The sequence below is a fragment of the Xiphophorus hellerii genome, chromosome 9 (assembly GCF_003331165.1).
Source record: "Xiphophorus hellerii strain 12219 chromosome 9, Xiphophorus_hellerii-4.1, whole genome shotgun sequence".
In the NCBI taxonomy this organism is placed as follows: Eukaryota; Metazoa; Chordata; class Actinopteri; order Cyprinodontiformes; family Poeciliidae; genus Xiphophorus; species Xiphophorus hellerii.
Genome location: NC_045680.1, coordinates 21,958,086 through 21,975,725, shown reverse-complemented (window position 1 = coordinate 21,975,725; position 17,640 = coordinate 21,958,086). Strand labels below are relative to the sequence as shown.

The 17,640-nt window shown below is 41.0% G+C and overlaps 1 protein-coding gene across 5 annotated transcripts; it reads left to right on the top strand.

Annotated features, from left to right (window-relative positions):
• Positions 1-1,533: 1,533 nt before the first annotated feature.
• rabggta (Rab geranylgeranyltransferase subunit alpha) lies at positions 1,534-16,853 on the top strand. 5 transcript variants are annotated; one of them, XM_032571610.1, is made up of 18 exons: positions 1,534-1,667; positions 1,995-2,042; positions 3,341-3,451; positions 5,210-5,334; positions 5,460-5,647; positions 6,510-6,773; positions 6,855-6,938; positions 8,264-8,346; positions 10,032-10,127; positions 13,307-13,412; positions 13,513-13,564; positions 13,650-13,738; positions 14,546-14,634; positions 14,727-14,843; positions 14,955-15,068; positions 15,225-15,312; positions 16,125-16,322; positions 16,414-16,853. In XM_032571610.1, the coding sequence occupies exons 2-17, from the start codon at positions 2,040-2,042 to the stop codon at positions 16,271-16,273; spliced, it is 1,758 nt and encodes a 585-aa protein (XP_032427501.1). In that variant the 5' UTR covers positions 1,534-1,667; positions 1,995-2,039; the 3' UTR covers positions 16,274-16,322; positions 16,414-16,853. The 5 variants fall into 5 exon arrangements, with proteins under 5 accessions (XP_032427501.1, XP_032427496.1, XP_032427500.1 ...); XM_032571609.1 differs by adding an exon at positions 1,771-1,825 and having other exon boundaries at positions 1,554-1,667; positions 16,125-16,853; XM_032571607.1 differs by adding an exon at positions 1,771-1,862 and having other exon boundaries at positions 1,554-1,667; positions 16,125-16,853.
• The last annotated feature ends 787 nt before the right edge of the window (positions 16,854-17,640 follow it).

The window sequence follows — 17,640 nt, the reverse complement described above, 5'->3', positions numbered from 1 at the left end:
GGATACATGCAGCTACCGGAGCAAAGCAGAGCAGAGGTGCCTCAGGTCACACTGAATGTGTAAGTCGAGCAGCAGCAGAGATCAAACCTGCAGTGTGGCATCGGGTATCTCCTACTATCTCGACACAGAAAAACTGTATAGTACCAGCCTCCCCTCTCTGACCTTCCTCTATCATGACCCTGCTGGCTCCCAGAAGTAGGACGACGTTCCCGAGAGAGCATTTCACTTTCCAATGCATCTTACTGTCTCCTCTTGTGTGAATTTTGAGGATTTTCACATTTCTCTTGTGAGTCAAAAGCAGATGTGCCGCTGACCACTAGGTGGTGCTGCTGTTGCATATGAGAATGAGGGTTTGTGAAGGAGCTGAGGGACAGAGGAGTTTGGCTAATATTAGCAACTATGTTAAAGGGTCTGGGACAAATGTGAACATTTAGTGGAGCTGTGTTTTGTCTGGTAACTAACAGGAAAACGCTGCAATGTGATAAAAGAATATCTCACTGTCTTCAAACATGTGTTTCAGGAAGAAAAGCAAGATCCAATTTATTCTCTAATACATGATCCTCAAACACAAAGGATAAAAAGGTCAAACAACAGCATCATACCTCTAACATGCAGACAAGAAACCCAGTTTTTGGTTTAGTATTTCTGCAAAACTGAGTTGAAGACCATCTTGATTGAATTCCAACATCTACAAAAATTACAAAAAAATCATTAAACCTAACAAGCTAACAGATAACTTACACTTAATTCACTTATTAGACTGAACAAATTAAACATAGCTTGCTCAGCTTACCTAGTGGTTTTAAAACCTGTGACTTCAAGGCTTTTAAACCCTCAATTGTATCATGTTGTCCCCTGCAGACATCCAGGAAAGAAGAGCAGCCAGAGATCTTATTATTTTGCTAATCAAAACATCTGCAGTAGTAAAACAATTCCGGCCAAAAAAAAAAAAAACATAATATAGTAGTAGTTGTAGTTTTACTTTGAACATTCACAAGTTAAACAAAAATGCAAATAAATAATTAATTAATTATATAAACTGTCAAATTTAAATTCTGAACAAAAATTACAATATTTCGCAGTTTCACTTAATTTGATTTTACTTGCTAGTGAGTTTTTCATTCAAGCAGCTGGCTGTACAAGTTCAGATTTCTTGTTGCGGAAATTCTGAAATTGATTTGTAAAGACGCTCAAATCCCATCTTCAAGTTAATTTATTCTGAAATGGAAAGTTGGAAATTGTCCACCAACCTTGACTTCAGTATCCATATTGCTACTTGCACAAACAATGCAGTGGAGGTTGCTAATATTACTGATAAGCTCTTTTGCTACCTTGTTATGACGTCAAATTCAGGTCCAAACTCTCCTCTCCTGGTCAAAATTAAAAACTGTGAAATTGTGGCTAGCCTTAATTTAATCTTAATACAAATATAATACATAATTATATATAATATAATAATTTATACTTAATACAATATAAATATAATACACAAAACCACATATGAAAATCTTGCCATTTGCTCTTCTCCACCAGAGGGCGACAAAGCGTCTCGAGTGACGTAATTTTCATGAGCCGGAAGACGGGAAATTGTAGTCGTTCAGAAACCCTGACATGACAAATCAAATCGCACGGTGATTCAACATCTCATTCGCTTACAAAGCAAGCAGGTGAGTGTTTCGTCGGATTAATACCGCGCTGTTCGTGGTGCGGTGTTGGAACTATATTCTCCTCCGCTTCGTTCCGCCAAAACGTGCTGTTTTCATTGAACAGTGAAGGAGCCCTGCCCCGTGGCGTTCACTGACATCTGGGCTCATTTACAACACAGGTCCAGTCTGCTCTGCACATAGACAGGACGTTTACAGGTCTAACCAATCATTCTGAAACTTTCTAGTATGCCTGCTCGTTACTTCCTTGTTAGCTCGTCATACTCTCTGTTCTTCTTCTTTTGCTCATTGCTCAGGCCTTATCCTGTTTCTCTCTTCATATGTAAACAGATTTCTGGACGAGTTTCTTCCTACGTATCAGCAGCAGCAGCAGCAATGGTAGGAAACGTTTTCGCTCTTTGTTTATTTCAAACTCTATAAATGCACACATTTGAGTGCATGAACTAATTTGAGATCTTTAGTTTTTTACTGTATCAGAAGGTCTGACTAGATATTTTGAGTCTGTTATCATTCTGTCCTCTTGGCTAAATGCCATCCATCTATTTCTGCTGTCATGTAACTGAGAAGTTGGTAAATGCGTTGTAATCCTGCGAATAAGTCGCATTGAAACAGATTTGAATGTCATGTTATGAAAATGTGAATAACAAGTGGTTGAATTGAGCCTCTCACAATAAACAATAAATAAATTAATCACACGATAAATTAAAAGAAACTGAATATTTTTCATCTTCTTGATTTATCGTTTGTCTCTTTTCTTTCTCCTTTTACCAAAAACTGAATGATTAAAGTCATCACTTTGGCGCTTTGGTCTCAACTATCCCTGTTTTTGAAAGATAATTTTGTTTACAGAGACTTCATAATTAATTTTATTTGTTGTTTCTGTTGTTTTTTCTTTCTTTTTTTTGGACATTTAAAATGTCTTTCAGGTCCAGTGTTTAAATGTTATTATAACTTAAAGATTATTGATCCTTGAGAATGTGTTCTTTCATTATTATGCCATTATTACTATTATATTACTTGAAAATGGTCTCAAAACAACAATATTATCGCAGTAGGTTCTGGGACAATTTATCGTCCAGCAAGATTTGTTGTCGTGACAGGCCCAGTCTGAATTATTGCAAATAAAGTGAAATAAATTCAGCTACCCAATACAATTTTACTATCAACAATGTGGAATGGTTGGTCCTCAAACCTAAACATCCTGGAAAAACAGGATATTCTTAGATTCAGGTCAATTTATTCATAAAGCAGAATTTGCAACAAATTCCGTCCTAAAGCACTTTAACAGATAAACCTTATGTGATTATAGAGAACCAGAATAGCTGGAGTTAAGCAACGCCATCAGCCGGTTCTCGTTCTAGATGATCTGCTCACATCCAGATGTAGATATAGTTCAACCGTACGGATGTTATAAATTAATAGGGTCACTTTTGCGCTTAAATCTCTGAGAAAAGTCATTGAAAGTAATGACTTTCAATGACATCGCTGAACTCTATATGAAGAGTTCAGGGATGATTTACCCACTTTGGTGGTTTATTTTTTGTTATTGCAGGAATCTAAGCATTTAATGAGCTGAGCACAGGTGTACTTTGAGGTGCTTCTGAACAGGTTCTAGCTACGAAAGCAGCCCGGTCTTGTACGGTAAATTTCATCGACTGCATCTCGTCCTGCTTCAGCACGGCCGTGTGAAGGTCAAAACCACAGCCCAGCAGGAGGAGGAGAAAAAGAAAGAGCGGGAGAAGAAGCTGAAGGTCTACGTGGCTGCTCGGGACGCCTGCTTTTCCAAGGTGATGTCAGCAACACTGTTTTAAAACTCTTTTTTTTTTTTTTAAATTATGCGTTTTTGCAACTTCATAACTCCGTAATAACTTAATTTGAAAAAATTGGTGCTGTACTAACTGGAGAGAGATGGAGGTTTTCTCACTTTAACCATCTGCGTTGAGGCAACGTTTGGCTAAAACAGAACTTATTGGATGTGGGATCTTACCCTGGTTTGCAAACGTATTTAAGGTTCTTGAAATTTTTCTGCAGTGCACCTTTTGTGAGTGACAGGGGGGATGCACAGTCTGATTTTTTTTTTCATAGTCAAAAATCTGAAAAGTGTGGCCTTTGTATTAATCTGGTAGAATAAAAGTGAGAGCAACCAGTTGCTCTCTGAAGTCTTCTAGGTTTTAATCAACCAGAGGTTGTATTCATTTCTGTGCAGCTAAAGCTTTTATGTGAAGGCCACAAATGTTTGTCAGAGAACATTAGTGAACAAACTAAACTAGCAGTGAGCAATATGGGTTTTTATCGCAATATTCCAACATTACTTCTCTTTTAGGTAACTGTACAGGATCTAGTGCCACAAGACACAAATATCCTTCTTGTAAATCGTTCCCACATTTTTCAACGCCTGGATTGAATCTGTGGATGATTAACGGCCTTCTGCAGTCCTTGATGGCTGCAGAAGAGATCGTGTGCCTCTCTGGAATAGAGGCACATCTAAGCATATCAGTAAGCACATCATAATAAAAAAATGAAAAACAAGTGATTATTAATAATTATTCAAAGCCCACCGGCAGCAGTCAGCCTTACACTTCCGTGTGCGCCACATGCTCTCCCGGACCAAACAATAGGCCCCGCCCGATTTTTAAAAACTCAAATCCCACAAAATCTCGCAGGATGTCATACTTAGGCCTAGAGTGGTGGGCAGGATAAAAAAAAAATACAAAAGGAGACATGGCCTCAATTATTAAAAAGATCTAGTTTGCCCTAAAATAACAAAGATCACTATAGGCACAAAACAATGCAGTTATTTTTCAATAAACATTTAAGATAATTTAAGATCAGAGTAATATTGCCAAACTTACCATAAAAGTGCTCAGAGTAGAATTGCTGTTTGGTTTCTCCCAACCAAACTGTTTGGTTGGGAGAAACCACTAGTGTAAAAAGGGGGAGGCGGATGGACCATTCCGCTCCTTGTAGTGACTTGTAGATGTTTTTGTGTCAAAATATTATGCACAGTCAGTAAAACTAGCCTACTAAGCTAACCTGCATGTTTTCCATTCTTCAAAACCCTGTCAATCGGCCATCAATTAAAATCATGTGTGCTGAATTAGGAAATTATCTAAAACTTGCAGGGCAGTGTGCTTGGAGGACCAGTGTTGGGATAAACACTGGATTATACATTACATCAATATACATCAATAGAGTTCGACCAGAAAACAACATTGATTCAGAGACATATTTTCAACATTAGTTAATTGGCTAGAATTGGACGATTGTTTGAAGGTTTATCCACCATCAGTCATCAACCTTTACCATAAATTCAACGTTGAATTACCATTGTGTGCCATCTGGGAAGTTTGTAGTTCTGTAGAAAGCAGTCGCTTTGGATGAACTATGTAAGTGCAGTGTCGAAATAAGCAGCAGAATCCTGGTGCTGTGTGTGTTTTTGTTTGGAATTTTTATTTTATTTTCGTTTTGGTATAAATTTATTTACAATGTAATAAATCCATGTTTGTACTCCTGTTTCTCCTCCTTCCCCGTCTCCACTGTGTCAGAGGAAGGATGGCGTTTTGGACGATGAAGCCCTGCAGCTGACTCAGCAGCTCCTCTCTGCAAACCCCGACTTTGCAACCCTCTGGAACTACCGACGAGAGATCCTGACGCACCTGGAAACCGTCAAGTTAGCAATTTTGTTTCTTTTTTTTTTTTTCTTCCTGTTGTTGTTGTGTCTGAAGGGGGTAAACAAGCCAGCAGGAGAGACGCTGGAGCTAGAATGATGACTCTGTTTCTCTGTGTCCGCCTCAGAGACGAGGATGAAGCGCAGAAGATTTACGAGGCCGAGTTGTCGTTTCTGGAATCTTGCCTGAAAGTGAATCCAAAGTCCTACGGCAGCTGGCACCACAGAGGGTGGGTCTCGGCCCGTCTGCCTCGACCCGACTGGGCCAGAGAGCTGAGCCTGTGTGATCGCTGCTTAAGCCTCGACGACCGCAACTGTGAGTCACGAGTGGAAGTTGAATGTTTTTCTGATTTTCACATAGAATTTTTTTTTTCTTTTTCAAATGGAAAATTGTAAAATTAGGGCAGTATTTAGGGCTGAAGCGATTAATCGGATTAAAACGATTAATCGGATTAAAACGATTAATCGGATTAAAACAATTATTCAGATTAAAGCGATTAATCAGACTAAACAATTAATTGGATTAAAATGATTAGTCGATTTTAAACGATTAAAACTCAGATTAATCATTATAAACCGATTATTGAAATAATCGCCGACTAATTGTTAACTGGACTATGCAAACAAAAAAAAGAAGACATTTTCTGAAAGAACCTCACCCTCATAGCAGCAGTTAAGCCAAAAATATATATACATGTTACATTCAAGTAAAAAAACAACATATTTTTTTCCTGTTAAACACCTTTTAAAATAAGTTTATTGATCTGATAATCCAAAAATAATCACCAGATCATCTCTACATAGCAGAAAGGCCTGAGCTTTTCACATGTTGATGATAGAAGTGTCTTTGTAGCTGCAGATGCATCATTTGCTGTAAATGATCAAGCGTACCCTAAAGGAAAGCTGTGTTGTTGCACTTTATTCAATAAAATGTTTATTTTCTTATTGTGAAAATAAATTGAGTTATTTGTTTGTTTGCATCTTTGTATATATTTCAAATGCTGCGTAAAAAAAAATCTTCAGTGAAAAATCTGCGAATTTTTTTATCCAATTAATCGTAATCGATAACTAAAATAATCATTAGTTGCAAACCTAAACGTAGCTCTCATCTACATTACTGTACATCGGCGCTGCACCGTTCCTGTTTCCCTGACTTCATTTTCTCCCATCTCTCCCAGTCCACTGCTGGGATTACCGCCGGATGGTGGTGAAAATGTCCGGCGTGCCGGTGAAGCAGGAGCTGGAGTTCACCGACCGCCTCATAGGCTCCAACTTCTCCAACTACTCCAGCTGGCACTACCGCAGCACCCTGCTGCCGCTGCTCCACCCGGGCTCCCCGGAGCCGCCGCCCTCGCGCTGCGGCGGTGACCCTCCTCACTCCTGCTCGCCGCCCTCCCCTCAGGCCCACTTCCACCGAGTGTGTGAAGAGCAGCTGCTCAAAGGTAAGACCGCAGCCGGCGATGCAGCGTGGCGGCAGACAGGGGGCAGCCTCGTCCTGACTGAAACGGCTCTTTACGTTTCAGAGTATGAGCTGGTTCAGAACGCTTTCTTCACCGACCCAAACGACCAGAGTGCTTGGTTCTATTACCGCTGGCTGCTAGGCAGAGGTATGAGTCTGTACCTTTAAATTTTTTATTTTTTTTTTTTAAATAAAGGTGTTGGTGTTCCTCACTGTTAGTGCTGCTGGTGAGGCGAAGATTTAACTGATGTAACAAATATGAAACTTTTTTTTTTTTTTAAAGTTTAGAGACTTTCTTTACAAAATAAAAAAGAGGTTCTTTCTGTGTTTTCTGCATGTGCAAAATACACATTTCAGTTTATTTTGTCAGGATTTCACGCTCTAAACCAAGAGAAATTTAGAGCATAATTATGACGTGGAACGAAAAGAATGCATGGTTGAAAAATTGTTTCATCAATAACAGTAAAATAGTTTTATACGTGCATAAAGTCCTTTGGAAGCTGTTTCCTTTTTACAGTTTTCTTCTGTTTTTCAAAACATTATTGTTGGTCCTTCAATAGTAGAAGAAAACTTCTAAGTCATATACACAAAAATATAAGTACACATAACTATGTAGAAGACAGTTTTTTATTGTCTTGACCTAAAAATCGATGCATTTCTTAGAAAACGTTTTTTTGTCCTGCCGATTTTGAACCAGCCCTGTTCTTCTTGTTTTATTTCTGCCTTTTAAAATGATCAAAGGCTGAAAAACGGCTAAATATTTAACCGCGCAGCTTTTGAAACTTTGCTTGTCTCGTTTGGCTCAGGGCAGAATTCAGTCCTGGTGAAAATTTTAAGACATGACGAGTCTTCACGTTTTGTGACGGTGGACCATAACCAGGTTGCAAGTAGAATTTTGAAATAAATAAAAAAATAAAAGTTCCTCCAAAGGCCACGTCTCCTTCCCACTGAGAGGTTTGCACTAAAAAGCAGACTAATGTTTTCTTCAGTCATTTGTTGATTTCAATTTTTTGTTGTCTGATGAGTTTTACCAACTAATTAACGGCTTATTTGAGTTGCTAAAAGGTTAATATAGGAGCCGTGTTGTGATGACTTCCTGAAGGCGGAGTTTCAGACAGAGCAGGAGTTTCTTAAAGAGACAGAGGCCCAATTTCAAAGTCCAATTTATTTTTAAGTCATATTTGATATATGTATAGTACTTTTATAACAACTGAAGTTAACATAGTTACTTGATTGTGCTACAAAATGGAAAAACACATAATGCTGCCCCTTTAATATGGCGGCCGGATTTAGGAATACTCGGAACTGTTTTTGTGATCTTCAGATTTTGATCAGGAGTGGATGGACTTTTGACTCCGACTTGCATGCCAGTGTACATTCCGGTTCGTCTGGGCACGCAAGCAACGCTCGTTGCCATTTAGCGAGTTTGACTCATGTGTTTATTTATTATCATTTCTTTTGTCTTCCCCCCAGCGGAGCGTGAGGAGGTGATAAGCTGTGCGTACGTCAGTCGGGAGCAGGAGAGAGTCGCCGTCGCCTTCTCCAGGCCTGTCAATGTCGGTAGATTTCTCCTTCACAGTTTCTGTGGTTTTTTTTCCAGTCGTTTTCTGCATCTGTTCTGCACGTCTCTGCTCTCAAACAAGTCTTGCTTACTTCGTCACAATCCTTAGTTTGAAGATTTAGATTTTATTTTATTTTTTTCAGAATCTGGGGATGATATGTCCTCGTTAAAAAAATACCTCACGTTTGTTTGGAAGCGGCTGTCTTGAGGTTTTTGAGAGCCTGCTGTGAGATTTGATGAGTAGCAGCTACGTTTTAGGTGCCTGTCTGATAACGATAAATACAGTCTGAAGTGAAATAAGACCAAATATCTCTAGTTTTTAGGTGGGTTAGAATGACCAAAATGATGTCTGTGCTGCTAATTGCCTCAATAAGGAGAAATTACTTCAGTTATGCCAGAGATTTATTTATTAATGTCTTCAAAATCAGAAGTCTAAACACTTTTCCTCAGTGTTTGGTAGGGTTGCCTTTGAACTGGGTCAAACCTTTTGGAATCGGTTCCTCCTGATAGAACCGGTAGAACAGAGTGATGTTCGTAGCTCGCTTTGCTCACAAGAGAACTTTGTGATGATCACACTTTGTGTTGTTCTTTGTCCACTTTATAAAAACTTTGGCTGCATTCTTAGGGTGATTGTTCATTTAAAAACCTGTTTGAGCTCGAGCTTTTACTTCCTGGCTCATTTCTTTAGATGTTGCTTCATTAATTCCAGTATGTTGTTTCCTCATGATGCCATCTATTGTTTAAAGTGTGCCAGTTTCTCCTGAAGCAAAACCGCCCCACAACATGATGCTGCCACCACCATGTGTGACAGTTGGGAGGCTGTTTTTTTCTCCAAACGTAACAATGATCATTATGGAGAAACGGTTCCACTTTAGTTTCATCAGGCCACGTGACTCGTCCACAAAAATGAAGATCTTTGCATTTGAAAACTGCAGACTGGCTTTTTAATGTTTCTTTAGAAGTAAAGGCTTCTTCCTTGCCAAGTGGCCTTTCAGCTCATGTCTGTACCGGAAATGTTTCACAGTGAATAATGACACTGCCTTACATCTTTGCAAAGTTTTTATCTTTTATTCCGGGTCTGATTTACACATTTTCGATCCAAACACGTTCATCTCTGGGACACAGAGCCCGTTTCCTTCCTGAGCGGTTTGATGGTCGGACATTCCCATCATGTCTGTACTTGCATATAATTGTTTGAACAGATGAACGTGGCATCTTCAAGCTTCGGTAAATTGTTCCCGAGGATCAACCGGACTTGTGTCTCTCTCTCTCTATCTCTCTTCCTGATTGGCTGATTTCTTTTGGCCTTCCCGTCGTGTCAAACAATACAGCGGTGTGTTCCAGGTTGTGGCCGTAACACACACCGTCACAGACATGCTAAAATGAACTTGAACGTGACCGATGACCTGTCATTAGTCTCCAAAGCTGTGACATCATCACCATCATTCAGGCTTCGTCTCATTATTTAAAGAGACGGTAAACGTTCCGTGTGTGAACTTCTGAGACAAGAAAGAAATGATTATGTAATTCTAGCTGACAGTTGGTTTGATTTCACTTCAGACAGTGAGGATTATTTTTCTTTTTTTAAATCTGGTGAATGTGAGCCTCAGGTTTCAGCTGTATGTTTACTACGCCTTCATTTTGCCCCCCGTGTTTATTGGCCTTCTCCTCCCCACGCAGGCGCAGTCCGGCGGCCTGCTGCTGGTCCTCGACGGTCAGCCTCAGAGAGCGGAGTGGCGGAGCGTCCACCCACACTTCAAACACAGTCCAGTCTGGGTATCCTTTCACTTACAAACACTTCACTTTAGACGCTGCTTTAAGGTAAAATAAAAATAATAAACAAGCACTTTTCACATTCCTCTTCATCTATGGCACAATATTCAGTTGCTGCACGTCTGTCAAGAAGAAGGGAAAAGTTTAACATTTGTTGGCTGTCTTAACCCTAAACTACAAACACTCACTGCTTGTTTTATCCATTTACAATTCTTTACTGGAACAAAGCAGAAAATGGTTTTATGGTGACTTATTCAAATCAGGAAGTTAAAAAAACAAAATCAAAAATACTTTTGTTCTTTGGCCGACCTGCACCTGCCGTCGAAATGAGACTTTTAAATCTTAAAAAAAAAAAGAGCTGAGAACAAACCTCACTGGACATTTAAAAAAAAAATTTCTCAATTTATTCATGGGAAACTGTGCCGGCTCCGAGGTTAAATATGCAGCCCGGCCTCTCTGGATCCCTTTTTCAATTCTGTCAATAGTGATTTTTTTTTTTTTTACAATTTTCCTCAGGCTACAATAAGACTGCGAGGTTCTCCCATTCCCACTCATTCATCGCAGGGATCATTTCTGTTGCGTCGCAGCGCTCCATCTCCGTCCGCTTCAGCAGATTCCAAATCCTGAAGCCGAATTCGGTTGATCACAGGTCGGCACGTCCCGTCTCATCTCATCGATCGTCGCTGGAACTCGTACGCCTGTGAAGTTTGCGTAGCTTGAAGGGGGTTTTAGAAGCACCTTAAGGAGCTGCGTGAGAATGAATACTAATGCGCGAATTGGATTTAATGTCTTATTGAATATGGTAACCAGGCCATTATTTGTGTGTAAAAATAACCGAAAGAGACTCAAAAGAATCCCCCTGAGCCGCGTATTTCATTGGCATCGATGGGGGAAAACATCCGAAATAACATTTTCAACAAATTTATATTTTGTTGCTTTTTCACACTGGGGGGGGAAGTAGAAAAATCCAAACCTTAATTTTGAATAGTTATGGGGGGTCACAGCGGGAACAAAGTTTATAACAAAATCTCCTGTAGAACAATTATTCATAACAATCTTTTTAAAGCAAATGTATAACTAAGGTGTGTTTTTTTTTTCTTTCTTTCTTTTAAATGTTTTCAGGAACTCCTAATTCGTAATCTAACCTTTTGTTTTATTGGGGTGTAAATTCGCTGTAACTCTTGAGCCCATTTTCTTCAGGCTTGTGGCCAAAAGTCTGGGTGAAGACTCAGATTCATCTCGCCGCCACACGCGGAGAGGAGAACGGTGAAGGAGGCAATAAAAAATAAAAATAAAATCGCTAAAGCTCACTGTTGGAGACCAGCAGCGAAGATCGATATCTTTGTGGGGTTGCCACGTCTCCATGACAACCTTGAAGACGCCAGGATTGCCAATCGATGGTTTAAGGGTGATGCAACACAAAAAAAAAAAAAAAAGGACGTTTCTGTCCAGCTCCTCTGATCTTCACAACTGGACTTTGTGTGTTTTGCTCATAAAAGAAGAAAGATGGAGCTTTCACTACAGCAACACGCTACGGGGGCATAAAACTGAAGAGGAATACGTGAAAAGATCTGTGATGCTGCGGGCCTTTTTGTTTTCCAAAAGCCATGTTGGAGTTCATGGCTTCATGAACGATCTGAACTAACAGGATCCTTAAAATAAACAATGGTAGGATTCGCCAGAAAACTGAAAAAGTAGCAGATTATTGATCTAAATTATCACAGAAATCTAGAAGCTCCTAACTCCTGTAGAAAAAAGGTGGAATGAGGTGAAGAGGAGAAAGCAGAGCCTTCTCTCTCTCTATGACCCGAACAATGTGAAATGTTACGGAAAACTAAGCATTGTTCCATTGGCAAAACGTGGTTGTACGAGGTTTTGACAGCGGGAGGCGCCACTAAATGTTGCACCAGGGAATCGGATGGAGACGGCTTCTTAGATCCATCCATCCATCCATCCATTTTCTGTTCACCCTTGTCCCTAATGGGGTCGGGAGGGTTGCTGGTGCCTATCTCCAGCTACGTTCCAGGCGGGAGGCGGGGTACACCCTGGACAGGTCGCCAGTCTGTCGCAGGGCAACACAAAGACATACAGGACAAACAACCATGCACACACACACACACCCCTAGGGAGAATTTAGATAGACCAATTAACCTAACAGCTTCTTAGAATTCAATTAAATTAAAAAATGTGTTATTGTTCCCAAAGGGAATTTTAAATGTAGCTCATATTAATTCAAGGTTCTTCAAGTTTCTGTTCTCCTTTCTGTAGAGGCTGGTGGCCGTGGGCAGGACGGGTCTCCTGCAGCAGTGTGTGTTACAGCGAGTTGGAAGAAGCCTCTGGGTTACCATTACAAATGTGTGTGAAACTTTGCCGATATTCGTCAAAAAACCCCCTCAATTTTGTAATTGCGGTGTTTCCATTAAATAAGAAAGTGCAATTAAAATAACTTGTGAAGAAGTTTGTCGACGCAGTAAACCGTTGGAAAACATGCAAGAGCCATCATCCTCCTACCACTTCCTGTCGTCGTCTTCGTCTTTTTCACCAGTACCAGTAGTAACGTCCTGTTGTTGATCGCAAATGGAAAAAAGCGTTTCTGTGGCAGTTTTGCAAAACATCATAGTTTCGATTCAGCTGAAAAATCCCATCATCCTAGTGCAAAAATGTTATTTTTTTTAAAACAAAAAACATAAAAAGCTAATTTATTGTTGTAATTCCAGCTCCAGTCTCATAAAGAGTTGTCCATAGTTTTCTTGATTTATTTATTTTATTTTTTTTGTGAAATCCCTCTTTGCAGCATCATCTCCAGAGGATCCACAGTCGATCCCAGAACAGAACCAGCCTTCTTTATTGGGTTGTTTAGTGTCTTTAATGCTCAAAATCCAATTATTTTCCCCACAGTTTTCCAGTCATCACAAACATCATACTACTGCCACAACAAATGGATTACTTTGAGGCTTTTAGCAAGTCAAGAGTACCACTAGCTACAGCCAGTTGCAGTTTTTTTCTTTCACCGGGCCCTGCTCCTCTCCTGTTCACCTCTGGAAACGCGCCATAATTTGATTGCAGACAGTTCAGAAATGACACATTTTCATCCAAATCAAATCTTTTTTTTTTTCTTTGTGTTCCCTTTGTGAATTGAATAATTCATGCTTCGACCTTACGTGACCTTAGCCCCTGCTCAGATCTGCGACCTCCCTCCAGGAACGATAAGCGACGTCGCCAACGAACACAACCTGACCGTGCACTGGACTGAAAAACACACCCACCGGGACTGCGCCCTCTACACAGGTGACGCATAACCTACAGTCTGGACTTTTTCCACATTGTACGTTTATGTATATTTCCCGTCAAGCTTTTTTTTTTTTTTGTTGTTTTTTTACCTCCAAAGGCCGGAGCGAGAGCTGGTGTCGGGACACCGCTACAGACCTCGAGCTGTTCAGGTACGGCTTTTGCATATTTGCAGCAAGTTTCAGACGCGTTTTTTTTGCAAGATGGAAGAACAGATGGCGGTGTCTTGCTCTGTAGGAGTGAACTCTCGGTGGAGAAGACCTCGGTGTTGCAGTCGGAGCTGCAGTCCGTCAACCAGCTACAAGAACTGGAGCCTCTGAATAAATGTAGGCGGAGACGGCAAATTTATACCGCAGAGAGCCGCAACCAACTTGAAAATCAAGTTTATTTTGGGCTTTTGGTGATGCTTTTAAAGTTTTTTCTCCCTGGGTTTAGCTGCGATGCAACGTGCAACTTTAAGTTAATTATTTTTTAAACGAATTAGCTGCATGATTTTAAATTTGATGCAGATTTTCTGTTAGCAGTTATGCTTTTCTTCAAGGTGTCAAAAGGTACAAAAAGTAGTGAAATATATGTATATATATATATATATATATATATATATATATATACAGTACAGACCAAAGGTTTGGACACAACTGTGTGTCCAAACTTTTGGTCTGTACTCAATACAGACCAAAAGTTTGGACACACTTTCTCATTGAATTCAATGAGAAAGTGTGTCCAAACTTTTGGTCTGTACTGTATATATGTATATATATATATACAGTATATACAGTAGTGCTTATAACTTTATTAACATATGGGCACAAATCTTTCAGTTTATCCCCACAGAAAACCAACCAGTTCAAAACAACAAATTGTTTGTCGTCTTTTCAACATGCTAAAAGAGATTCATGTACATTTTAGAGACAGTATTTGAGCCAGTGTGTATATTTTTAAGTAGGTGTGTTTTTCGTTTCAAACTTTTGTACCCTGAAAAAAAAAGAAGAAAATTTCCAGTGCATCACTTAAAGTCCTACAGACTGCAGCGTTCCTCTCAGTAACAAACTCTGACTGAGCTGTTCAAGTTTTCTGCTGCTGGCTTAGCGACCATCCTAGTAACCAGCTAACTAACCTTCCTGTCTCTGAAGGGTGCTTGCTGACCATTATCCTCCTGATGAGGGCACTAGACCCTCTTGGGTATGAGAAGGAGACCCTCGCTCACTTTCAGACACTCAAAGTGAGTACCACACACGCACACGCACACCGTATGCTCACTAAGCGTATTTGCTCAGATGACTGACTGAGCGCGCTCCCCCGTCTCTCCTCCAGGAAGTGGACTCCATGCGCTCCGCATATTACAGCGACCTGTGCAGCAAGTTCATGATTGAGAACACCATCCTGAAAATGGAGTACGCCGAAGTGCGAGTCTTCAGTATCTCTGACAGGGTCGGTCCTGAATTCCTGATGAGCAACATAAAGGAAAAAAAAAACAAGAAAAAAAAAACAAACACTTTCTGCCGAAAAGAGATGCTGAAAAGCAATTTGTGTGTCTTCCAGAACCTGACCACATTATGCCACCTGGACCAGCTGTTATTAGTGACTCACATCAATCTGTCGTCCAATCAGCTGCGGCGGCTGCCTCCTCAGTTTGCGATGTTGCAGTGCTTGGAGGTGAGAACGCCGCCAATTCCACTCTTAATTGCCTCCTCCTGCAGTGTCACTGTTTTGTTTTGTTTTTTTTCCCCGGTGAGGGAGGGGACGGTAGGGGGAAACGCAATGTCGGCTTGCCCGTTTACTGCAATTAAACCACCTGGTCTCAACTCGCAGGTTGTGGAGGCCGATAACAACTCTATAGAGAACCTGGAGGGAGTTTATCACCTTCCCAAACTGGAGGAAGTCTCCTTGAAGAACAACAGTATCCTTAAACCTGCGGATTAACATTCGGCGCCGCGCTCGCCGGAGACACGATCCGGCCGCCCATCTTCGTCTGCAGCCGAGCCGCGGGGATCGGATTTGTCCGCGCGCGCGCGCCTCGTCTTCCTCCCATCCGAGCGGTTGTGGTGGCTCGAGAGGCGGGCGTGAATCAGCTCTGAGTGGCCTCAGCGCTACAAAGAAAAAAAAAAAGTAAAATCTGGTCGGAGAGCGCGAGCTGCTGATGCGGGGTGACGCAGACGGAGAAGGAGTTCTGCTCGCAGCGGCCGGTGTTGACGGTGTTTGCCTAAAATAAAATAAAAACGCACTCGTGATTATTCTTCTCTGCTCGGCGCATGCATAATTTATGTCACGTGAAACTCCAAGTAATTAAATGCTGCGGGGTGTGTGTGTGTGTGTGAGGTGTGGTGAAAGGGGGGCAGACTGCTTCACATTAGGAAGAGGAGAGACACTTAGCGACACGTTACTGCCACAAGGCCCATCCTCTCTCCGCGCTTCGCTTCTTTTTACACACAAGAGAGGAATTAATGAGGTTTGCAGGTCATGACACCCAAGCCGTTTAAAAAAAATTTTTTAAATTATTATTATTCTTTGCAGTGACAGCTCAGCTGTAGAGGGGAAAAGTTTATCCAACACCACAGCGTTGCATTTGACATGCAGATCTTGCTTTTACACCATTGTTGTCGCATCTCTTCTCACTCACCATTACTCACCAGCACAGGGCGAGCGGCGCTCCCTTTTTCTTTTTTTTCTGTGAGTGTTTTTTTTTATTTTTCATTAACCCAAAACTCACAGAGATCTCCACGCTGGCAGACCTTCAGCCTCTGGCCTCCTGCCCCAAGCTGAGGCGCCTCGATCTCCGCGGCAACCCCGTCACTCAGACGGCCAACGTGGAGTCGGAGTTGGCCGAGCTGCTGCCCTCCGTCGCTGACCTCCTGCTCTGATCGCCGCGTCCCGTCGTTCACTCGTCTCTCCGTCTTCAGCTGTGTTGTGGTAGCAGGCAACCCGTGTCTCGTCTCTCTCTCTCTCTCTCTCCCGTCTCTGATTATTTTGTTTTGAAGTGTGTCGTGCCTCTTGTTTGTAGACGGACTGCCAGTCACAGCCAACCCTGAAGCTCTGACAGCCTGATGGTTCAGAGCGTACATCACCCTCCTGTCCACCACTTGAACACAAAGTCTGCATTTACATGTGTGTGTGTGTGTGGGTGTGTGTGTGTGTGTAGAGGGGTGAATGCACGATAAAACACGGCGCATTTCTTTGTTTGTGTGGATGGATGTCCGGTCCCCCTAATGCATGCAGAAACATGGAGGAAGGAAACAAAAAAGGTGTAAAGTGGATATGGATTGGCGTGCAGCAATGCTGGTTTATTGCTTCTCTGAGCTTTGTGCTCAGACAGGTTGATTGCAGCATCTTGTAGTAATCATTATTTTTAAAAAGGTTATCTTAAGACATTAAATGACAATATACTGTTGCACAGTAGATTCAATAAAAAACAGCACACATTGTGTCACTGCCTTCCAGCAAGCCTTTGTTTGTGTCCTTTCTATATTTGAATTATTTCTTTTTTTTTTTTCTGGCCCAAAGATTAACAATATTTCTCAGAGACAGAATGTCTTGGGTAAATATTTACACTCCTTGACCTTTTTTTTATAGTATTTCACACTAAAAACAAAAATGTGATTGTGTTTTGCTGGGATTTTGCATGATTGACAAAGACAAATAGGCGTGTAGCTGTGAAGTGGAGGACATTAGAGGTGTGTGATACCTCGTATTTTGGTATCTGTCCGATACCAAGTAAATACCGGGCTGGACTGATTGATACCGATACTTTTTATTCACGTTTGCTGTATCAACAAACCTCCTGTGACTCAGGTGTTTTTGAACTTTTTTCTTAGTTCAAACTCAGGACAACATTTGGATAAGGTCCGTTTGTTGATACTTTAAGAACACATTTGCATTTCCTGAATAAATGAAGTGCCAAAACGTTACCATTTGAGAGGAAATTGAGTTGAGATACAATGCAAAAAGAAAACAATATTTCAACAGTAATCTGAAACTTTAGCCCAGCTGACGGATCAAACGATGCTCGGGGAGGATGCTTCAGGTTCTGCTGTTTGTTCAGTAATGTTCCCTAAAAACCCTCTGAGTTTTTAAAGGAACAGTCAAAAAAAATAAAAATGTCAACCCTATACGCTCCTTCCACATTGTCGAAGTGTTTCCAGTTTACTCCTAAGATGATTTTGGAATAATTTCAAGCAGACGGTGTAATATTGGTAAAAGGAACTTCAATGCATTCGCCATCAGATAAAAC